General features: G+C 34.5%; 1 protein-coding gene across 3 annotated transcripts; it reads right to left on the bottom strand.

The window, feature by feature from the left end:
- Positions 1-146: 146 nt before the first annotated feature.
- Arl8 (ADP-ribosylation factor-like protein 8) lies at positions 147-26,387 on the bottom strand. Of its 3 annotated transcripts, none has more exons than XR_015537293.1 (5): positions 26,101-26,387; positions 25,770-25,924; positions 23,133-23,294; positions 17,758-17,935; positions 147-2,545 (listed from the first exon to the last, which is right to left on the bottom strand). XR_015537293.1 is itself a non-coding variant. In XM_022062807.2 (4 exons), exons 1-4 carry the CDS (start codon positions 26,221-26,223, stop codon positions 17,815-17,817), a joined length of 561 nt encoding a protein of 186 aa, XP_021918499.1. In that variant the 5' UTR covers positions 26,224-26,387; the 3' UTR covers positions 16,059-17,814. The 3 variants fall into 3 exon arrangements, 1 of the variants encoding a protein (XP_021918499.1); XR_002542924.2 differs by lacking the exon at positions 147-2,545 and adding an exon at positions 16,059-16,293; XM_022062807.2 differs by lacking the exon at positions 147-2,545 and having other exon boundaries at positions 16,059-17,935.

Consider the following 26,387-nt stretch of genomic DNA (forward strand, 5'->3'; position numbering starts at 1 on the left):
TAGATGTCCCAGCTATAGCATGTCATTGCCGGGAAACTTGAAGGAACTCAATAGGAAATTAAATTAACACGTGCTTAACATGTGGGGAATTAAATTACATGGGTGTTCAAACCGTAGAATAAATAGTAGTATTAATACGAACAAAACTGATTAAACCACCGACATTTTATTCAAGGATTGCATATAGAATACAGAATATGCAGAATGTGACAATAATGGTCAACACAAATTCAAATTAATGAAACCCAATAAAACAAAATGTAGAGCACACACTTTCTGGACCACGTATTTGAACGAAACCTTGTTGTAAAGTTCAAATAAGTTAAACTTTGATGTATTTTCTATTGAAAATGTTCTAGAAAGCAAAAATGCTACATTGGCATTGCTTCAAGACATTCCATTAGGAAAATCTCAAGAATCTTAGATGGAACTGAAATTGGAACACATCAGGTACTAGTCTATGTCAACAATTACTTTCCTACGCGAAAGTACAGTCTATAAAGTATACGGAAACAGAACTTAATAAGAGAGTTAGCCTAGATATAACAACATATGTAGTACATATTCATGTCTCATAAGAAAAATTAAAATACAATTTGAGGAAAAACCAATCGCAAACAGTGGTACATAAAATATCAACATTCCTTTAGTAACAGGTAAGTGTAATTCCAGAGACTGTCACTGCTTGTCCTAAACATAGCTTTAAATAATATAGATCTGAGGTTCTGTCTGTGGCTCACCAATGTGTTTTGTGCAGCCTGTATACAGTTCTGTAATACTGATTTCCTGCATGATTACAAAACAAAACTGTTGCCTATTTATTTTTTAAGGAAACAATTAATAAAAGAAGCAAGTCAAGAAAGTCAGCAACTTCTGTGTTGTCTCAGGGTGCACAATAATAAGACTTATAAAGTAAAAATAAAAAGCCACTGGGCCTAAGCACCATGCTGTAAATATGTATAGGGGAAGTGGAGGTATATCCCCATCTTGACATTGCTACTTTAACAATGGGTAAAGAGCAACTGATACAATGGACAAGAAACTGGGTGATCTGCACAGCTGATCTGGATGGATGTGGTGATGAGACAGATAAATTCTCCAGTCAGGAATCAAAATTCCAGCCATTCTAAACACAGCCAGTCATTTTACTGACTGATATTTAGTATATTATAAACCAAGAAGTTAAGCATTGATGTCAGATCTGATTTTGTTAGCACGTTATGACCAGTAAAGGCTTCAGAAGCATCCAAAGTTCCATTTAAAGGGCCCTTAAGAAATTTTAAGTTACTAAGGAACGTTGAGGAAAATGTGAGAAGTAACAGCCCCCTTTAAACCTCAAGAAATAAGAACAAAAAGCTTACACAAATTAAACTTCAAAAGAAATTTATTCAAGATATATTTAGCCCAGTCACAGTAAGCAATGAGTCATCACACACAGGATACTTTTGTTAAATTCTGGAGCCTGTTGGTAAAACAATTTGTACAGAGCCTGTTGCATTTTAGCATCTAACTTGAATCAGCAGTAGCTACAGTGCTGATGAGGTATAAATGTTATTCTAACAGGCGAATGAATCTTAACTCTGGTTCACAGTGACAGCACGTACAAGTTCTATAACTGGCCACTTTGTCAAGTGGGTTTCTATTAATCTTGATCGCCAATAATTGCTGCATCTGTTCAATCAATGATCTAAAAATTCAGGAAAAAGAGCAATACTCTTGCTTCATCTGTTAGTCAACATGATCAAATTAAGAACGATGATATGGGCAGTGCATGTAGCACACACATGTGGAGAATAAAAATACAAAAGTACACATAATTTTGATTCGAAATCCTAAAGAGAGAAATGATCACTTGTGTGACCTACACAAAGATAGTGGAATAACATTAAAATGGATTTTAAAGAAATAGATTGGAAGGATGTGTACTGTAAGTCATCCAGATCAGGATAGGGACCAGTGGCAAACTCTTGAGAATGCAGTAATGAGGCTTTTGGTTCCATAAAAGACAGGGAATTTTTTTGAGTAGCTAAGCATAATATTAGCTCCTCACAAAGGACTCCACTCCATGGAGTTTATCATTATTTATCTGAGGAAAAACTGGACTCTCATGTCTACATGTGATATCTGGTATATACATGAACTAAGTAAAGCACAAACCTGAATATCCTATGACTAAGTACTGCTTAGAAATATTCAGCAAATATATGAAACTGTTACACAAATTATAACGCACATACGCCGACTATAAAAAACATAACTGTCCAATATTCATGAGTTAATTAGCTACTGGCTATCAGTTTGGATATATTTCACTACCTGTGATGTAATATTAACAAACTACAAAATATTTAGTTTTACAATTTTTTAAACCCATCTTATTATATACCAATGTTGGCACTTATGGGAGAGAAGATACAGCTTCTACTCATCAACCTTGGCACTAGAAGGGGTTGAGTGGTCAGCAGCATGCCTCAGCCATGCTTTACCCCTGGGAAAGGACCCCAGTACCCACTGAACAGGACAATGGGTGGGCCCCAGAGCCAGTCTGGAAACAGAGGCAAAAATAAAATCCTCTGCCTCTGTCAGGGATCAAACCCCCATCGCCCAGCCCATAGCAAGTCACTATACTGACTGAGCTATCCGGCTCACACAACTTATTATTAAATAATATTATAATAGTCTTTGTACATTTGGTAAGTATCTACTATTATACTCAACTGCAGAAGTTACGTAGCTTCAAATGAGAAACGACAGAAAAATGAATGGCGAGTCAGAACGGGTGTAGATAGACGGGAATGTGATCTAGTGTTAAGACATCTGGCAAATCAATCACTCCACAAAAATGTAGAGACTGAGAAAAATCACAAAAAAACTTGGCTATGACTCAAATCAAGTAGTACTTCCCAAATGTGAAGCAGCAGTGTTAACTAAACTGCTTAATAAATGACGATACTGGATGTATCAAAACACAAACCTCATACGGGACATAAGTCATGATCTGTAACACATATAATAATAAAAATGGGATAACAAAATTCCTGCAAGTTTACAGCAACACTGGCAACCTTTGGCGACTGTTTACCCTTCATAGAAATTTTGTTTATACATTCAAAGTTACTAATTACATAATAAATACAATTATAATCAAACCACACTCATCCCTAAAGCAAATTTATTGGTCCTGAAAAGTAGATGTTAAATAATCTTACTCTCCTATGTACATTAAACATTTCATTACTGGGAACAACTTTATATTTTCATTATTTGTTCATATTACGCACAACACATCCATACAGCTTCCTACATAATTTTCAACAGTATATTCAATGCAAATAGTAAAAAATAATTCATAATCAACTGTAACAAAAAGTTAAATTACTGGTGGCACACTTCATAAATGAGATATGTATCATACCTGTCACATTTAAATAAAAGACTAGTTATCTACTGTATTCTTGTTATCTACCACATCAAAGCACAGCCAGAACACGTGTTACTGGAAATCGCTATCACATGATACACAATTAAAATAGTCATTAAAACGGTGAAAATTCTCACAAGGAAACAAGCTGCGTGGAAAAATATTCATTGTCTTTAACACCAGTAACCAAATTCAAACACTGTCTTACTTCAAGAATCCACTAAATTAATCCCATTCATTTTACTATTTACAGTATAGCATCTGTCTTTAAAGTTTCTTACAAACAGCTACCTATTATAAAAGGAAGCTTCTTTTGCAATATTAATGTATACTCTCACGAACAGTGACAAAATATTCACTAAATGTTCGTCCACATTAAATGATCAAAATAATCAACAACACACATATTTCTAAAAATGTTTTACATAACCATCTGAAAGCACCAGGCACCACACAGTGTAATGAATCCACTATCATATTATCTCTTTTACACAATATTATTGAACTATAAGTTTAGAGGAACCTGTAGCAGAAGCCAAGAATATGGACACTACAGCCAGTAGCAGATTTCTGTATTCAGTGGCATAATTATAACAATAATTCTGAAGGTTTCAGACTTTTACAGTGGGACAGTGTTAATGTGGACCCTATTCCTGTGTGCAGGCTGTAACAGAAATATCCCAGAGATCCTGTTTCCACCTTCAAGGTGAAATAGCTACCCACCAGAATCTACCAATACTTACAGTACATGACCATAAGTCTACAGAACATTCGCTTCAAAAACATGACAGTGTTAGCAAAACGTCCTCACTAACCAAGGAATTTATCAGTTCATCACAGCTTGGAAGACAATCTGTACTGTGAAGAAACATAGAAGATTCCTCGACTTTACTCACCCCACAGGATCTAATTCAGTGCATTATGTATCTATCCTACATCTCTAGATTTGATCTGGACCATTCCAGTTCTATCTGTGAGAAGCTTCAACCCATTCCCATTATCTTCAGTTTCATCTTCAACTCTATTTCTCATCATCTTTTCTCACCTTTCCTACTACCATTTTTACCTAACCTGTACTTCCCACGAATGCTTCCCAAAATTACAAATAACCCACTCATTCTGTCTCTCAGAAAGATCAGCCCTTAAAAGATGTCTCACTTCCCATTAATATAGCTGGATCACAGCAGTTCCTCCCAGTCTGTGAATATAACTATAAATACTGGCAGGGACCACTGCATAGTCACTTTGCTTTGAAGATTAATGTAGTAATGATCTCTAAAACATTGTCAACACATTGGTATCACCCAGAGAAAGAATCCACATTAACAATATTCCTGTAATTCTTCAGTAACAAAGCAACAGTGGCTGTTTCTATCAACAAAGAGTTAAAATTTTTGTACATAATAAGCAGCAAGTATACCAGATAAAATTACATCCATATATTCAAGTTAGTTTTGAATCAGTCCACATAATATCATCTCATAATATCTCTCGAGTTATGTGCTATAGATAAATTGAATTAAAGCTTAATTTTAATGTTTGGTTGATAAATGTAGTTATTTGTTTGTTAAATTCAGTTACAGTACTATAGACTATAAGCATTCAATAAAATATTTAGTAGAATAACCATTATACTTATCAATCACAACTCTTACACATTTAAATTAGCAGCATACACCAGTGATCTTGCTAAATATACAAAAAAGGGAGTTTAAATTAACTGTGAAAGAAACATCTACAGTCGTAAGATCAGTCCTCGCTTCCTTATCTAATGGTATGACAATGTGAATGGTGGGCAAATGGATACAAACGTTATGGCCATTTTACAAAATTATCATTTATCCAGTCCGAAGAGACTTATAAAATCTGAGCTAGTCTTCAGTGGTAAATAACATTCAACATATGTGTAAATTATTTGTGTGAATATAAACATTGAATCCTATTTAAATGCGATTTTTCTTCCCAAATACAATCAATACTTTAAATGGAACTAACAATAATTTATCATAAAGTAAAACGTGCATCACTAGAGCAGAACTGTTAGAAAAATGACAGAATTTGGATGCTGTTTCGCAGTTCATTTAATCACACAGTTTCACATGCAGAAGTCATGTAGTGTAGAACTGGAAATAGTGAATTATTAATTAGAAATAGTTTAAAAGACAGCAATCATAACCTTTTGAATGGGCCCTCCCACAATTTGCCTGCAGGAACTGTGGATATAACAAAAAAATTCTGTCAGGTTAGCCAATCTCTTAACCACGAGTTTAACTCGAAAAACCAATGCAAGTACTTTACCACTGAACCAAAGATGTAAGGCAACAGGCTTTGGGAAACAGAATCAATACCAATGTTGGTCTTCGAGGTAGTAACACTGTGGGAAACATGGAGACAGTATGTTCTTACAAAACACTGACATCTACCTACACATTCACATGGCAAACTACCCAGAAAACTGATACCATCTGGGATATTGTGCCATTAATCTCGTAGAAATTAACCAATATTACTTACTAACATCAAGGTGATGAGTAAGCCACAAATACAGGTGCAGGGCTGACAAAGCACCTGTCTCTTAAACATCCCAGAAAACTATCATCTTCAACATAGACAATTCTTCACAAAAAGTGACAGTCTGTAACTCTAGGACAAACTTATGTCAACTACTTTCCTTCAAATGCTTCAGCCTGCACACTACACTATCAGAAACAATAAATTTCAAATATAATTTCGTTGTGTGACTTTGGGTTCTTATGACAGCATATAAGAAGATGGTTGTCTTATGGGTTGTTGCACTGTGTAGTCTGGTAGAAATTTACCACAGCGTATGACGCAGAACCCTTCTGTGCATAATTACCACTGATACAGGTTCCTACCACCAGACAACTTAAAACTTTCACACCATCCCCATGTCTGTGACTTAGAAGTTCATAGAACCAACATGTTCGGGTCAATAATAGTAGGAAATTAGAATGTGCAAAGGTAGGGTGCTCTCTGGTGGCATAATGTTCATACCAAGTTTCATCAATGAAATGATTCAAAAGTTATTAGTAGGAAATGGTGATGATGATACCATGTGCTTGCCTTTCTTTGTAAATTAAGCAAAGTACGACAGAAATGGGTCATCAAGCTAAGAGACCCATGGGCCCATATTTACGGGTGTTATAATGTCCCCAGCTCTAGAAAATAGTAATGTGGATGCCTAACTAGTACAAATTTCAACCCACATTTTTTCACAAATATAACATCATCATTACATCACATGTCATATTAAACATTGACCATTCTGAATGTAGGTGAAATACTAATCTCACCCCTGAAATGCAGATTAAACATTTCATATCACATGCTAAATTGGTAACCACTTTCATATGACCAAAAGTATAATGAATGAATAACAATATTTTTGAAAAAAATATTTTTATAAAACTGCTCTACATAAAACCCCAATTTTAGATTCTTGTATGAGTATCTGAAATATGGGAGTAGAATAACAAGCAACAGTTAATTAAGTTTCCAATAATAAAATCCATGATAAATCTACAATTGCGCATTTGCTCATAATGACAATTCGTAACCTCCTTTCAAAGGCTGAAGCTGATATATGAACAGGAATTCTATATATCTAAGAAAGTAATTTTTCACAAAATTAATAAATAAGCTTCGAAAGTGTATTCCATAATAACTGAATATGTTCTTTGAAACGTGCATTTACATCTGCCTTGTCCCATGAAATAAATTCATAAATTTTAAAAATTATTAAAAATTTCTAAATCGTTAAATTTTTAAAATTTATAAATACTCAAAATTTTAAAATTTTATAATTCCCACATCTGAAATTTTCAACATTTAAAATTCATATTTAAACATATTCTTATGTCAACTTCCTTATATGAAGCTAAACAAATCTAACACAACTGAAACTAACATGTTCTACCCTGTCCCAACAAAAACAATGTAACATATATAAACACTTTGACTGATTTCCACCTACATCAATATGAACAAAGATTGTCATATTAACCATGGTAAACATTCAAAGAACACACAAAAATGGTTGCCAATGGAAACTATGGTAACTATTGTAAACAAATTCCCACCATGACCACCAGATCGCAATACTTCAATGTCCACCACAAGAATTTCCTCATTCGTCATTTTGTTATCACCACTCATAGGATATTCAAAGTACTATTTTGAGGTCATGCAAAATAGGGCAACCTACATACCAAGTTTCATCTCAATCTGTCCAATGGTTCCCAAGTTAAATCAACTGGACAGACAAACATGACCAACAATGGATTCTTGTTATGCACTTCATACAAAGAATGAATGAAACAATAAAAATTTCTGGGAAATGTACTTACAAGCAGTCAAATCATTTTCCTTAACAGATAAACTAAAGCCCTACTGAGGAAATATAAAAATAAATTCAATAACAGAAACTAATGGTATACCTTAGAAAAGCACCTATGAAACATAATGGCCGACACACTTTTACATATGGTAAGTAAATCTCATTTAAAAACAAGAAATAATAATGTAAAGAATTCATTCCCTCAATGATGAGAATATTTTGGCACACTCCGCATACAAGTTAATATTCTGAGATTGTAAAAGCTCATGAGATTCACATCTACACTGAATTTTGGAATGACTCTATAACAATGTCTATCTCTATTACTGCATCAGTTGTTACTAAGAAAACATATGGCATTATTTGTTCTCTACCCATGGAGCCCATGTTCTATACTTACTGTTTACCTTAAAACACATTAATGTGTGCTTGAACTTTTAATGTAAGCAAAACCTTAATTGTAATTACATCATAGTATCTACAAACTAAAATTTGAGAGTTTTAATAGTTTTCTCTGTGAAATAATTTTTCTGTTTGAAATTCATAATTTTTAACATGAACCTAGATGTAACAAACTTTACAACATTTTTACAATATATGTACTTTGACTATGCCATATTTAATTCTAAGTACAGATTATACACACCAAATAAAAAATATGTTTACAAAACAATTTATATAACAAGTTTACAATTATATATTCAGCAAAATAACCAAATGCATATGTTCTCCCTCCAAACAAAGTGGCTTAAATTGTAGACAAATTAAATCACTTTCTTTCAAACACATCAGTTCTTCATTCTAACACTCTCCACTTTTAAACAACAACAAAATATCACTTACAGAAAGATGTAAATGGCATGATGGTACTAGCAGAACAAGAAGGGGACCAATACAGTATAAACCTGCTAAATAAGATAAATACATATTGTGACACTAAAGTTCTTCTTTAAAAGACAAATTTTCAAAGACATTTATGAATATTTCATTACAAAAGATAACAGGAAATCTGAAAAACAACAAATATTTGTATGCTAGAAATCTTACAACAATAATGGTGTTAATATTAACTAGTAGTCCCATAGTCAGTTGTTTTTCAATAAAGTACAAACACTGGATTATCAGGGTTATACTGTACTTGTCTCTGAATGCGAAACATAACCTGAAATACTGTTTTGACCAATGAGCACAGATTTTAGTGAAATTTTCCAAGATGTTACATCATACATGATATATGTAACATAAAGAACAAACAAAATAAATGATTGCTGACTGATACTTATTTACATAACAAATTATTTTTTCTATAACTTCGTACAACAGTAAACAAATGAATATGTACAGATCAGACTCAAGTTCATTTTAAAAGTTAATAAAATCTTTCTTAAATAACTCTTTCAGTAATTATTTTACATATTTTCAGAGCTACATAAGTTTAGTAGACTGAAGATCATGAAGTGGATGTCCTTATAAATTATACTAAAATTTTAGATCAGATTTCTCATGCTACTGTAACAATGAACTGCTGAAATTTAATTATGTAACAACAATAATGATGAAATATTTTTTTCAATCTACCCCATATTTTTACACCCACAATGACCAATGATCACTTAATTCTCCCTTTTATTCCAGTGATCTGTGGTACACAGGTTGGAACTGTTGGTACAGAATAAACTAGACAAATCTACAACTTCAGAATGAATAATACATTCTTACAGAACAGACATGACAAAGCTCAATTAAAGTTTGTGGACTATAAATCAATACAGCAAATACATTCAGAATGAAACATTGCACAGGACAATGACAGAAGAGAAGGGGGAGTACAGACCAAAAGCAAGAAGTGCCATATGTATCAACACTCAGATATAAAATAACCCCCATTTATGAAGAAAGATTTTAAGGAAAAATAATTCTACATACATAAAACTCTTGTTTCTTTATAGTGGTCCAGTTTAGGTCCAAAAAATAATTTTCTGGTAATACTTGAACCTGATATTGTTCTTTGCCTTCCACATTAGCCCCACAAATACTGTAAATACTATTGTTAGTGTTATCACTTGGGGGGGGGGGGGATTACTTAGTACAAATTCTACAAAATGACAAAATTACAATCTTTGAAGTACATCTGATACATTAGCAGAATTATAATTGACAATAAAAATTAAAAATAAGGAATTCTGTGGTATTCATAATTCACATACTAAATTGTTTAAACATGAACCTCTGTCATTAAAGTTATGAGTTTAGAAACAAATGCAATTTAACCTATTTTTAAAAATCATGTAGGAGTAACTGTGAAGATCATGATGACATTTTCAAAGCACTTTTCAAAATATGTTTCAAAATTATTAAACAATGGTATAAGAAAATACAGTAAACCTTCACCAATTTGGACCCTCTATAATTTGCAATGCCTCCTTTATGTATGCATTTTATTTAAGTAGGAAAGAAACTCTTCCTAAATGAGAATTTAATGATAAAACTACCCAATTCCTATCAACTTTGTAAGTATTAAAATAAACACACCGTAACTGATTTGTACTGAAAAAAGTTTTTAAAAACAGCACTTCAAACAAAACTTATAATTTTCTTTCCCTTTGTTATATTTGTGTCCTAATATCATTGAAGTCAACAGGTGTTGTTGGCGTGTAAATAAATTTGTCATTATTAACTATGACTTGAAAAGATTTTCATATAATCATATTCTATAATTCAGGCTTTTCACTAATTCAGATTAACCTTTTCCCATTCATCCAAATAAGTGAAATTTTACTGTTCCAAAAACAATATTACTTGAAAATAATCATTCTATAAAAAAGGAAAGTCATGTATGGAAAGTGTTTTCAACTTAAACAAATTATAAAAAAAGGTGGGAATTTGATAAAGAAACACATTTAATGCTCATGAATTTTATATAGTCTTATATGACAGGGTTAACTAGCAAATATTATGAACCATTCTTCTATTTAATTTACTATATATGCAGATTTAAACAAAACTCAGCTCATCAAAGGAAGACTTAATAAAACTGACATTACAAGAGACAAGGATGCTGTTTTTATTTTCTCTTATTTTATCCATATTTTTGGACAATCCTATTAGTGTAAATTAAAATGGGTAAATACATATGACCCAAGACAGAATGTCTATAATATTATTTTCTGATGACCAGTAAGCAGTTCATGAACTATAAGACATTAATAAATGTCTAACTTACAAATCCAGTGTGATCCTTGACATTCCTGAGCTATAAATTAACGTAACAAACAGAAGAAGGTATTAACTGAAAGAATACATGATTTAATTATATGCATATGACAATCAAAAAGGGGAAAGCAAAAACGGAATCACAACTGAAATTATATACATGACAAAACAAACAGCCAGAAATGGAAGTGAGATATGAGACAAGGATACAGACAGCACAGATAAAATTTCTTTGTGGAGTGAGTGGCCAGATATACATGTTTACACCATCAAAACACAAACTACATAAACGAAATATTTTTAACGTGAATAAAAAATTATAGAAACAACTGATTGCAGTATCTACAAAGAATGGAAGGCAATCAAGTGCTGAAAAAAGCTCGTCAATCTGAACCATTATAAAACAGAAAACTTGAAAGACCAATACAGAGATGGTCAGACTAGATGTGTCAACCTGAATTGGCCAAGAATCCAAACAATGTATTTGATAATGTGGAGCTCAAATCTGACAAGTTTGTATGTCTGTATGTTATTACTTACTGCAGAAAATTTCATATTAGCAAACTGCTTCAAAAATTAAGAGGAGGACATGCATGCATGCATGCATGTGCGCACGCGCGCACACACACACACAGACAACATGGTGTTTTCAAAAGCCCACTTTTTTGCCACTTCAAAATTTTCTTCAAAGTAAATTCAAAGTTTCAAAAATACAAAACAAGACGAATTGCTTGCAAGCGTGGTAGTGATAGCAACAAAAATCAAACAATTACAATTTTTAAAAATATTTTTTATAATAATGGCAATCTATTGGTACACAAATTTCAAGACACACCAAAGTTGCCAAATGTCAATTTTTCCTGAAATTGTTGGATTACATGGTTTTATATATTTTTCAGTAAAATGATTATGGTGCCGCAAGCTTTGTATCATTCGAGCGTGTAATGGACAACACTGACTTCCACGTTTCAACATCATTTGACGAAGCCCTTCAAATGTTTCAGCAAACACAGAAGTTCCCATCCTCAGGGTCATCTTCATGGATAGGTATATGTCTGCTGAAATACTGCTGGCTTCAACAAGTGACACCACTCAAGGCCAAAAGCTGATTTATGTATTTGTGCTTTATACTATCAGTTGCTCAAACTATACAGTATCAAATGATATAATGGTTAATGAATAGTGAATTGGAAAGCATATGGAAGGAAATGTTCATGGCCAAATTGAAGGTATGGAATTTTGGCGAGTTCACTTACTTAAAATACAATTATATGCCCTAGGATCCACCGTGTCCATTTACCAACATGTACCAAGTTATGGCACACACATAGAACTATCAAAGAGTCCAGCCCATTGTTAAATATACACTAGAAAAAAATAACAATTGTTATTTGGATTATTTACACCTCAAACTACACATGCATAATAAAACAAAAATAGGAATATACCACAAATATATGTATATATATATACACACACACACACACACACACACACACACACAGCCATGACCTGCACATCTGATCACCCCACAGAATATACACCACAGCAAGCAAATACACGATACAAAGGTTCAACAGTCTACCAATTACTCAACACGATATGCTTGAAGAATACAACAGAGTAAAAATCTGGCTAATAATAAATTTCATGATTTATCCAAACTAAAGCTTCATACACTCCAACCATCACCCACAAACAACCAACCACATAAATGGCAATAATTCACCTACTTTAACCTCCACATACGCAACGTGACTAAAATGTCTAAACACACTAACTTAAATATATTCTATACAGTGAAAAATCGAAGTATTAAAATCCGTGGACAAAGACGTCACCATGGACATCTACAAAAAAGTTAGCAGACACAGCAGAACATTCAAATGTCTAAACAAACACCATATTATTACCCCAAATGTACCGATCGACCTAATATTAAAGCACAATAAAATCAAAAATCTCCATAAAAATATTAAGTAATCAGGTTGGCTATATTAAATGGGCTTCAGACCAATATTCTAGAGATATGTCTATCACTATGTATAATGAATAGCACAACACAGCACATGAACAACCAAGACATGGTGACCATGATGCCACACAAGCATCCATCCATAATTAATACTATGAGCTTGCTTTTCCAAAAGTGAACAGCACTTCAATAACAGTGTTATTGGGCTTATGTATCCACTGACTGACAGTGCAGTAATCCACAATAAAATTTAAAAAAGAGTCTACTTCACATGGAGTCCCAATTATAATGACTTCTACCGAATGACATACGTTAGCCAATGATGTTTGTATCAGCCTATATAGTTCTCCACAACCACACAACTTCAAACACCATTGGTACTCCCCAACACAGTAAGCAGGCATCCTAGTCAGTGTTAAATCAACATCATAACATAACATGCAAGAAAACAGACATAGTAGATCCTAGTGAACATTATCGCATTCTAAGTAAACTCAGCCAGAAACACCCATCTTCCATATTTAGTGTGATGCAATGGTTTTAAACTTACACTTTACAGAAATGACCTGTGTGCTAAAAACAGAGTGAACAGACAGTATTTTAGATATCAGCCACTAAGTTTGTAACTTTAATTTTGTACTGTAATATGTTACTTCAGCTTTTCATGTAAACCACTAACATTATAAAGTTTGCTGAACCAACGTAACATATACTGGCACCAATGATGACCCGTCTGGCTGAAATTCATCTGGTTGTTAATTTTAATTTTTATGCTCAATTTTAATAACAAATCAATATCAATGTGCTAATGATCATTGGTGCTTACTTTTATCAGTCACAATCGCCAGTTCCTGGGCAAAGATTTGAACCTGAGACCTGAATATAAAGGAGAAGTACTAACCACATAGTCACAATGATTGGTCCCTAAAGCTGATCTTACACTAAAACTTAAGGACAAAAATGGTCAAGTGTGATACAACTAAATTCAAGCCGTGGCAAAATCCTCTCGAGAGACGAGCCGCGTCAACTCAGAACAAAAGTCAACATTTCAGAGGCTGTCTGCATCATTAGGGAATGATGTATGAGTTTGGACAGTTGGTTGCCTGAGAGGTTTCCATCACTGTTAGTTGCCATAAAAGCTTCACATCATATATAAATTCAAGTCCTCAACATAGAAACATCTAATTTTAATGACACGTGATACTGAACTTGAAAGCTCAAAGTGGCTGCATATACTATACATTATTAAACCTTATGACATAAGAAAACTCAAAACCTTACTATAAGCCCTCTGTGTTTCAATACTATCCGTAATATTCAATTACTTTAATTTTCTTACATCATGACAGCACAATAAATAAAGTGACTACTACGGACTGAAAGATCATAAATCAAATACTAGCAGAGGCATTACAAATTTTTATCTTTATAGCCATGTCCAAAGAATGAGTGCACCGGCACAGATTCCCATTCAATAAGTAAACGGATTACTCCTTTCCCAGAGATAAAAATGATAAAGATTATAGCTAATGAATCATGTATGCATAGCACAGAACAAAAATATTTAAAGCCTTATGTAAATTTTTAGCATGATATTTAGAATAATGAACTTATGCACGTTAAGTGGTGCAATGAGGTAGAATAATACATCTTCAACCAAAACAGAATTTTTAAAAAAATTATAAACTTTCCTTCCTTATTAAAATTAGAATGCTGAATAAACATCAAATCACCCAATATACTTAAAAAATTAAACAGAACTAAACAAAACAGACTGCCTACAGAAATCATCTAAAAGTGAAGTACATTAACTTCTGTTTCAGTTGTACGAAGTTTATGTATATGTTTTAAAAACTTAAATAAAAAATAAACATTCTCTCAGGTTACTTACAAAATTCAAACAAAACTGAACAAAACAAACAACCAACAAAGTTCATCTACAGGTAAAGTACATAAACTTCAGTTTTAAAAACATAAAATAAAAACAATCTATTTCTCTTCACATACAGAATAGTATACATAATTATTTCTAGTATTATGTCCAAGCACATGCTGAACCAGAGAGTTACAGCGACTCACCAGTAATGCAAACCTGCCACCAGAATCCAGCTGTGAAAATGCATGCACAGCGCAATTCCATGAATCATTAGTCATTCGTTTTAATGTCTAGTCTGCGTGTTTGTGTTTAATGGTAGCGAGATATCCTACAGAAGAATCTACATTCCTTGTTCAACATTTCACTTGAAGAAACCCTACTGATAACAGTCATGTTGACAAATTCATGGCAAGAAAGCTGGAATATGTGTTATGACCACTATAACTGTAGAGTCCATGTTCTTCCATGACAGTTAATTCAAAGGAGGATACGAACATAATTTTGGAACTGTTCTTTGCAGAACCAAAGTTATGCATATTTTCAACAAGACACATTGCAATAGCAGACACAATATTTACTGCAAGCTCAATAAAATGTATTCATTGAATGAATAATAATCAGAAAGGACAACGGGCATCATGGTCCATGGATCTGAAAGTTTTAGACTTCCTAACTAGGAACATTTTTAACAAAAGATTAAAGAAAACAATGGAGATGGCTGTATTCTGGGATGTTGAGCCATGTAATCTGGTAGACATTGACCAATGTTTCAGAAGAGTTTACTGTCTCCATTAATAGATAATGATCCACTATTCTGGAGGCTTTACAGACCAAATCTATATAGAATGTTATTCTATAATCACACAAACAAACTTTCAATGTATGTCAGAAAAAGCATCACTGTGAAATGTGCATGTTAGACATCACTTTCAGTAGCTCGTGGTAAATAAAGTGGTTTTATTGAAAGTGGCCAGAACCTCTATTAGCTCATTCACAAACCTGTGTTAATGTTACTGATAATTCCCTGCATGAAAATCACTGTCAGTAAACACAAAGTCATTTAGTGTCAGATGTACCACTCAGTAGGCAAGTAAAAAATATTGATGTTGTCACAAAATGAAGTAATACTGCTTTTGGCCATGGTAGCTGGTGAGCTGATAGAATATGTATTGTGTTAGTCAGACATGACACACACACACACAAAAACTGCAATGTATGAAAGCTGAAGTCATATTTATTTTGTTCACTTAATTGTTTCATAGAAATCTGGTCAAATACTTTACATCACAAATGTTCAGTTTCTTGTATTATTTTCTAATGTTAATGATCTGTTGTTACATCAGGAGACTGTCCATAACCTTTGAGAAGCAGTGCAGCAGACATACTTCAACACTGTTCTACACACATCAATATTATTTCTTCAAATTTTTGGCACCACCAATTGCTCATACCTGTAAAAATACTAATATTTAAGAATTTAAACCATACACAAATGTGGAAAAAAGTGGGTCTGTATTTTGATCTTAAATGACAAGCTATGCAATGACAACCAAACTGACTAAAAGGTCAAGTCACTGTGACAGTGCAACAATCTTACAAAATTATGCCATAATACAGATTTCAAATTTCTACTCAATTTAAAGATGACCCTTTATAGTGAATAAATTAGTACAGCAGTATTATAGATGTGTACAAACAATAATTAAGGATAACTTGAATGCATTTAACAGTAAGCGCTAATTCATAACATAACCTCAAAATTCAAACTTTATTACTTGACAAAACTCTTTACAAACAATTCCATTTATTGCTCTTCAAAGAGTAATATATCCAACATGAAATTGCATTACCAAATATATTTGTAATATTAGCAACAGTCCCAGGGAAACCAAAATGAATAAGAAACAGCTAAAAATACTCATATAAATGCACCATATCAGTCATAATTGCATCCTAATAGTAAGACATCAAAATCAATAAATCTACATTTAAATTTGGTTATTTGTTTTACTCAGAGACCTAAACTGCTGCTTCCTTTCTTAAGAAATGTTGACATTACGTATTTCCTGTAGTAAATGTGCCTGCTTTTACTCACGCCCCTAGTACAAAATCTGTCTTAACAGACAAATCAGCATTACAAACTGTGTGGACCAAATGTTTGCACACAATAAAGTTATTTTAATATTAAAGAAGATGGAACATTCTGTTCTTCATACACAATCCCCCCCTGTATGTTTCGGTGCATGGACATGATTTAATCGTTATCTTCTCTTGCTGTACATTATGATACTTGATACTGAAAGATACAATTCCTTTGAAAATAGCATATTTACAAAGAAAATATTTTAGGAAGGACAATTTATCAAGGCCCATAAATATGATTTCATGAATAAAACAAATCAGGTATCATCATGCAGATCAACGATAATACATGTTTCTCATTCACGCAAAACATTGAAATGGAAGAATTGAATCTATGTAACTATATACACAGCTCCACACACAGTGCAACCATCAATTAGCATTGTTGTTACAAACACAGTCTGTAACCAACATGTGAAATCAATTCACTAACTCTATGTGTCTTCCCTTTAATTACACTTCATGCTCTGTTTTCCCTTTCCACAAAGGACTCATGGTAAAAGAAAGAAAAAAGAAAAGCAAGCAAATTTAAAAATGTTCTGGTACAAAAATCTGCTAAACAAATATCTGTCAACATAATGCACTATTAAGTTTCAAGATGATGGATTATATGTTAGAAAGCTTACATCCTAAAATATTTACATAGCAAACATGGCATAAATCATTGCAAAACAGGGCCAATTGTAATTTTGCATATATTTTAAAGACGAGACTTCTCTGTATAGGACTAGGCATAATTATTTCCAGTCAGTCATGAAGTAAGCTTGAATCACCTCCTGTCTCAGTTGGTTCAGTTATGCTTTCTTGACACAAGACTTCTTACAGATGAACTAACGGACACCTGACTTGGAATGTGCGATCAACCACTGCAGTGTAATATCTATGTTATCCTTTTCCTTGCAAGATATTGAATAGCAGCAAATTTCACGGTCCTGAATTGCAGATAAATTCCTGTAACAGCACATCACAAGTATTGTAAAGTTACCATTTGGTGTACTACGCAGAAGTCAGTATATTCTATAGAAGAAAACAGAGACTCAAGACAGTTTGCACACAAATTCAATTATGACAAAATCTGTTTGTCCGATATCAACAACACAGGCATAAAAGAAACAGATTAGCTCTATGTCACTTTAAAAAGCAGCAGTATAGCAAACTTGTTAATTATACATAAAATAATGAAGAAATGCAATATCAGTGAAAGGAATTATGCATATTTATAAAACAAACTGTGGTAATCATCAAAGAATATAACTATTATCATCTACATATAATATTGTATTCAGCATATTTCTTTCTGGGTTAACTCCATACAAAGATAAAAATACTGGGGACTGTCTATGTGGATTTCAAAGCAATCAATCAAATATCCTGCATGTCAGATAGCAAACAAAAACTGGATTACAATGAGACAGTACATCAATCTGCTTGCTTGTACATGCCTCAGTTTTCAACTGACTGGACTTGTCCACTGCAACTAGCCTTATGCAGATATTGTGAATGTTCTAGAAAATCCTCCACCATTCTATGATTTGTGATTGTTGGGTTAACTTTGAGAAAATTCTGGAAAACACTGAAGGTCTAATGGAGCTCACAAAGACCACAGCTGAAAGACATCACTTGAAGCGACATGGCCATGAATCACAACACTCAAGGAAGTTGAATCACATGGTTGCAGTAGCAAGTGATTGTGGCAGCATAATATGAACATTTCAACGAAGAAGAAAAGTTAAAGTTTCCTGTCAAAATTTCAACAACTAGACAGCAACACAGTATGAGAACAGGTATCTCATTCTAATTATATAGGAAGTGTAATAACATATAAATTAGAAAAGGACTTTAATCATAAACTTATAAAGTATGATAATTTATGTACTACCTTAATGAGAACCTTACAGACTAAGAAACATTGCAAAAATTTTATAAAGTGGTAGCACTACCAATTTAATTAATCTTGGAAAAATAAAGTAAGAGATAAATAAAATACAATCAACAGAAAATATATATTCAAGGATAGTAGTAGACTACACCATACTGGTATTAAGAATGAAGATACCAGGAAAGAACCAGTACAAAATAAAATATATGAACAAAGGCAAAGGTGATTAACCACATGGACAGAATGACAGATGAAAGGAAACTCACAAAGATTCTGCAGTTTTAATGAAAAGGTGCAGTGACCAAGATAGACCTTAGAGAAAATGGAATAAGTATGTGAAGTCAGACCAGACTTGAGATCCTATACCACAAAATGAAGCAAAAAAGTTTACTTTTTAAGGTTTGATTTGACTTCTTTAATGATGACAAAACCAGTGCAGTTAATTTACTTTTGAATCAATTAACCGATAATTTGCACTAACTGACTCCAAGGAGCAGAGTCCTCATCATTCAAATTTGTACAGCCTCCTGTTACATCATCCCTCTACCCAGCTAGCAACCAACGCACTCACTCCAAATAGCTCCATGAAATAGAGTCCTCCTTCAGGAGCCACCAGTCAACCAGCTAATAAATTTCCTACCTTTCACAGAACCCAAAAGTTCATTACTATGTTCACATGAGTCCACCAAGTCTAAAGCCCTGTATAATATTTTTGAACACACTATAGTTTTACAGTGTGTTGTTTGCCACTCAGCAGCTGGAGGTTCAGGCCTTGCTGACGGTCCGCAATTACTTTTTTCAATATATTTATATTGCCAAATATTCTCCTCAACATCCTCTTCTCATATACCCTCAATGTCCATTCCTCCCTTGACGTAAGAGACTTAGTTTCCCACATATAAAAACTAAACAGCAAGTAAAGTTATAGTTTAATATACGAGGGTCGCTCATTAAGTAATGCCCCACATTTTTTTCCTCAGAATATATTTATTCAAGATGGCTGAAATTTAGTGACAATATAAATCAATGTTTCCTTTACACATACTATTTTTCCACATAGTCCCCATCAACTTGTACAGTTTTACGCCAGCGTGGAACAAGTGCATGCATGCCTTGCCGGTACCAGCTCTTGTCCTGTGCACGTAGCCATGTCCTCACTGCTTGAATTACGCTCTCGTCATCTTCAAACCTTGTTCCGCGGATAGCATCTTTGAGTGGCCCAAAGAGATGGAAGTCGGAGGGTGGATGGGGCAGCACCGTCCAACCCAATTTGGTGATTTCTTCCCGGGTGCATTGTCGTGCAGGAGCAAAATTTCTGCTGGATGCTTGTGAGGCTGAACTCGTCAGAAACGCTTCTTGAGGGTTTTCAGGATCCTGATGTACGCGTCTGAATTGATGGTCGCACACATCCACAAGAATGACCCCATCACTGTCCCAAAAGACAGTCATCATGACTTTCCCGGCGGAGGGAGTTGTCTTGAATTTCTTCTTTCTCGGTGATTGAGGATGATGCCACTCCATTGACTGCCTTTTTGTCTCCGGCTCAAAGTGGTGTATCCAGGTTTCGTCACCTGTAATGATCCGGGACAGAAAGACCTCTCCCTCAGCATCAAAACGCTCCAACAATTCAGAAGAAATCGTTTTCCTTTGAATCCTGTGGTCTGCTGTGAGACTTCGTGGAACCCATCTTGCGCACACATTTGAATATGCGAGAGCCCGGATAATTGCAATCACACTTCCATTGCTGACTGAAAGCTGTTGGGCCAATTGTCGAGTTGTGATGCGCCGATCCTCACGAATAATGGCATCCGCGCGGTTCAACATGTCTGGAGTGATGGCTGTGGCAGGACGCCCAGAGCGCGGCAGATCATGGAGCTCGGTTTCTTCACTTCCTGAAGCTTTAACTCTCTTAGCCCAGCGACCAACAGTGCTCCTATCGACTGCACAGCTTCCATACACAGCACACAAACGTTTATGAATGTTCACCACCGTTTCTTTTTCAGCAAAAAAGAATTCAATTACAGCTCGTTGCTTGTAACGAGAGTCGTTCACAGACGCCATTTTAACAGTTCACTACAGCTCCGCCATCGGTTGGAATCATTTGAAACTCCGTACACGAACGCGAGAAACATCAAATCTCAAGCATGTAAAAGTACACTTTTCTATCTTCATTATTGGCTGAGAAAAAAAATGTGGGGCATTATTTAATGAGCGACCCTCGTATCTTAATCTTTACTTCTTTAGATATCAGAAGGGAAAACAAAAGATTCCGAATTGCATGTTAGTAAACTCCCCAAATTGAATTTCTTCTTTATGTATCTAACTAACTAACCAACTAACTAGATAGCTTACTGAACCCGAAGGTCCATCACCGAATTAACCAAAGCCCTCCACCGGACCCTCTCCTGGGCCAACAAAATCCAGTCTCCTTCAACTCCCATCTCCCATAGATCCTGCCTGAGATTATCCTCCCATCTACGTCTAGGTCTCCCCAGCGGTCTCGTCCCCTCAGACTTCCCAACCAATATCCGGTGCACACCTCTTGTCCCATCCATACGCGCTACATGCCCCGCCCATCTCATTCTTCTCGACTTAATTACCCTGACAATATTGGGGAGGAGTACAGATTTTTAAGTTTGTCATTATGCAGTTTTCTCCAGACCCCACCGTCTTCTCTCCTAGGCCCAAATATCCTCAACACCCTATTCTCAAATACCTGCAATCTACGTTCTGCCCTCTGAGTGAGAGACCATGTTTCGCACCCCTACAAAACAACAGACAAAATTATTGTTTTGTATACTTTAATTTTCAGATTCTTACAAATTAGACGGGAAGACAAAATATTTTGAACTGAGAAGTAGCAAGCATTTCCAGAATTTAATCTCCTCCTAACTTCCTCATGAGTGTCATTTTCATTTGTTATTGTTGTTCCCAGATATTCGAACTTTGTAACCCTTAGCTACCCTAAGATAATTTTGCCCGCCTGTCTGCTGATTACGAGATACTAACATGTACTTATTTTTTTCCGAATTTACTTCTAGCCCCTCCTGTCTACTAGCCTCTAGTAAAACTTCTGCGTTCCTCTTTATTGTACTCATATCGTCCCCCAATAAATTAACATCATCAGCAAATGCCAATAGCTGATGTGTCCCGTTCAATTGCAAACCCTCCTGCCTATCTTGGACTTTCCTGATGGCACATTCTAGCGCAAAGTTAAAGAGCAAGGGAGACAAAGCATCTCCTTGTTTTAGACCGTTCTTGATGAAGAATGTCTCAGATACATATTTACCTACTCGAATTTTGCTACAGGTTTCATTTAAGCACATTTTTATTAGACTCACTAGCTTCTTTGGTATACCAAATTCAATAAGAATATTGTATAACACTTCTCTCTTCACAGAGTCATAGGCTTTTTTGAAATCTATAAATAATTCATATACAGTCCCACCAAACTCCTATTTTTTCTCTAGTATCTGACAAATGCAAAAGATCTGATCAATCGTTGATCTGTTTCGTCTGAACCGATACTCTAAAATCAATTTTTATTGTTACTAAATACACCACAACATTAAGATTTGCTATCTTCAATACCATTCTGAAGTAACACAATGGCAATAGTATGCTATAATGACATTTTCACCCAACACAAAATGTTAAATCGTTACTTACGATATAATGACTGACTAACTCTATGGCACAAAGCCTGAAGCCGAGCCTTGGCCTCCTGCCACATGGGAAGTTTCTTACTTTTGAAGTGTGCATTTATGAGTAGTGAGTGACAAGTCCACTGCCTCTGCACAATTTCTACTCAATCCTGATTTGCCTGCTAGAGCCATCTAGTAGTGAATCAGGAGAGACTTGGGAGCTTAATTTTGCTTATAAAACATCTTTCATGCTCGTAAGGCTCTTTAACCTGCCGTAAATCTATGACATGGGACTGCAAGCTTTACTTCCCCTCCAAAGGAAGTTGTGTATGGATTTTATCACCCTTAAAAATCCATCGACCTTGGCAGGGTTTGAACCAGTGAAACCTTGTGTCCAGTGGCAAGCAGGCTAACCACTAGCCTGACATGGGCAACACTTTGATATAATAGCACATGCAATTATGAGAGATTCCTTTAAAAAGTACAGAATTTAGACCAACTCAAAACTAGTTTTGGTCACTTAACTCAAATTTTGCCAGTTTTACTTCTTTCTCAAACTACATAATGTAACAGAACTATGACGAAAATTTTCAAAATAAGTATATACTAAAACCAAGCTACACACATTCTTTCAATAAGCCCATTCTCATCTAAGGCATGTGGAAGGTCACGCTTGTTGCCTAGCACCAGTACAGGGATCCCTGTCAACTGTGGTTTGTCCAGCAAGTTGTGCAGTTCATTACGAGATGCTTCAATCTTCTCTGGATCTGCAGCATCAACCATGTACCTACATAAAAATGTTTATTACTTTTAAACTTCCATATCTATAAATAAAACCGGTTTATTCATTTTACTGCTATGAAGAAAAATATGTCAGTTAAATGGGTATCAGTCACTATCCACTTTACTGCCAACATTTGTATATCAATGTAATACAGTGGAACCTCGATACACCACGCCTCGTTGTACCGCGGACTCAGATATACTGCGGCTGTGATCATGTCACCCAATACGATTACATATGTTTTATATATTTCACATATAACGCGGGCAGCTTATAACACTTAAACCCGTGTTTTATAGAGGTTCCACATATAAACATGTTATATTAGTTTATATCCTTACATCTAAGACATAAATTTCTTACATTATTTTTGCCTATTTTCCTTACATGATATGCATGAAGTAACAACAAGCCCATATGTTTGTCCATCCATGCCTCTTAAATTCCCACATAAATTCTTAAAAAATTTACAGATCTTAATGAAATTTTATAACATAATGCCACTACAGAAACTTCACCATGGCAGACATGTTAATATGCAAGACCAGAAACAACACTTAATGTAGGCCATAAAATTTTGTGCTGTAATATATCCTCAAAAAATATGCAACTCCTGTCAAAAATAGACTCTGTTTTTGTAGAATGGAAAGAAATAGTGGCCATATAAAGTCTACATTTGATTCAATGGTGGTAACTATTAACTAGGCATGTAAAATTGAGTATATAAATACACAAACATGCCTAAAAATTAAATAAAAAAAACTGTGTAACTGACACGTGCTATAAAAAATGTATGGAAAAATAAAGGTATTCTTTCATCCATTCTCAACTTTGGCACCAGATGCAAGAATGTGGTGTCCAAACCAGTTTGCCCTTGGGGAAAAGTGTTCCACAGTACTCATTTGACAGACAGCTCGGTTGATACAGAGCCAGAGATGCAATTTTTATTTATTAACCATTATAAACTGATATTATATCTGATAAATTTTATGTACTGGAAATCTGCACTATTAAAAGTTATGCACATAAAAGGGTCATTAATTGTATCATCATTAATTTGTAATTCCTGTTAGACTAATAATATAGGAGTAAACTATATTTCATAGGGTCTTCATAGCATTACAGACACTTATGTAAACATTTCATATGAATAAACGTGTATAATTTAATCATTTATCATCTGGGAGTTCAACACACTTACAAAAATTAGCTCTTCATTTACATAGTGGTTTAAAGAATGAATCTTCCACATAAACTGAGAAATTATTGTAAGATGCCTGTCTTCTGCCATATTCAGACTAACAGCAGTGAAAACCTCAAATCCTATATAAATTACTGCTTAGTCATGAGCTAACATTCTTCCTTTAGTAAAAAATTCAGAATACATATTAAAATGTACTACATACAGAGAAGTTACACAATCTTGCAAACAAAATTGACAGGAGATGAAAAATGTAACAAAATTAAAAAATATTTATGGTTCTTCAGCTAATGTGAAATATAATTAATTAAAAATAATCTCATTTTATGCATACTTAATAGCAATGTTACATACAGCTTTTTGTGGGGCAAAACAAATAATTAAGAATTCACTAGAGTTTGTACGACTAAAAAAAAAAGTAAAGCTGTCCCACTACACACCATGCAGGCACTTGGGGGGAGAGATGGTATAAACTCCACACTAGATAGGGGTGAGTGTTCAGAGTTATGCCTGGCCACACTTTAGCCCTGGGAAGGGACCCTTGTATCTATTGGAAAAGAGACAAGTCTGGATGCAGAGGCTATGGAAAAAATCCTCCACCCCTGTCAGGGATTGAAACCTGGTCAATCAGTCTGTTTGTCACTAAACTGACTGAGCTAACCCGGCTTATGTCCGTAACAACATTGCTACAAAATATACCCTGAACCACTAACCACATACAGAAGATAACCAGAAAATATGAGAAGAGGTCTCTCTCATACTTCTCTTCTGAAATTTTGAAGCTAATATGAAATTTGTAAAGTTAAGCTAAACTAGTCTCTCAAATAGCTGAACCCAAGCCATTTCAAGAGGAAGTATTACTTGTGTAACATAAAGAACTATCATACTAACCTACATACCATATTACCTTCCCTAAGAGCCACCTGAGGTCACTTAGGTGAAGTGATGCTGTATGAGTTAAGCACACAAAGTTAAATGACATAAAAGTGTTTAGATTGTGTAATAAACAACACTTTTGCCATTTCACAAAATTATCAAACTGACACAAAAAACTTTACCATAAGGAATAAAAGATCTGGATTTAATGAAATAAACAGCAGTCATCACAAACTGGCACAGCTATATTTTCCACAGACTGCAATAAACTAATGATTTCTCAGTGCCAGAATTGATTGATATAACACAGAGATACCACTAATACACGTATATCATACAAATATAACAAAACAGATTATATAAATTAACGCAAAATACTCCATAAATAAACCTGCACTTACACTATAGCGTTAACACCTCGGCAATAGCGTTCCCACATTGACCTAAACCGAGGCTGACCCCCAATGTCCCATACTTTGATTGTAACATTTCCTTTTGTTATCTTTCTCATGTTGAATCCTACTGTTGGAATCATATCTTCACTAAACTGGCCAGACTGTAAAACAAACAACAATGCATTCAACATACAGATACGTACAACTGACAACAAAGTCCATGATTACAGCAATGTTGTTCATATTCATGACAGTCCTGATACGTACACAAACACACAGCTAAGTTCAATGGTAAGAACTTCAAGTCTATGTTTACTTAGAATAATTGGTTTCTTACCGCTATGACATTTACAAAGGTTGTCTTCCCAGAATACTGCAAACCTACAAGTGTCAATTCCATCTCCTCCTTCCAAAATAAACTCTTAAACCAGTCCAAAATCCGATTAATCAAGGCCAACATTTTGTTAACACCGTCTTCTACAGAACCGAATAAAGTCGCACTTGAAACCTCCCTGCTACAGAAACAAGAATCGGTATACTTATAGCTGTACAATTACATGCAAGACTCCGACCGTCAAAAAACCTATGATCAACCAGTCGAATCACCACTATGGCCAACATACA

The sequence above is a fragment of the Zootermopsis nevadensis genome, unplaced genomic scaffold, assembly GCF_977971745.1.
Source record: "Zootermopsis nevadensis isolate Lab colony 2312 unplaced genomic scaffold, Znev_1.0 Znev_ptg000001l, whole genome shotgun sequence".
NCBI classification, from domain to species: domain Eukaryota; kingdom Metazoa; phylum Arthropoda; class Insecta; order Blattodea; family Termopsidae; genus Zootermopsis; species Zootermopsis nevadensis.

Bases quoted from the DNA above. Each gene is read 5' to 3' on its own strand.
- Arl8 (XM_022062807.2), bottom strand. From the start codon at position 26,223: ATGTTGGCCTTGATTAATCGGATTTTGGACTGGTTTAAGAGTTTATTT. The intron at 25,925-26,100 runs GTAAGAAACCAA...TTTGTTTTACAG, and splicing joins CCTTTGTAAATGTCATAGCG to TCTGGCCAGTTTAGTGAAGA. The intron at 23,295-25,769 runs GTAAGTGCAGGT...ATTTTTATGTAG, and splicing joins CGAGGTGTTAACGCTATAGT to GTACATGGTTGATGCTGCAG.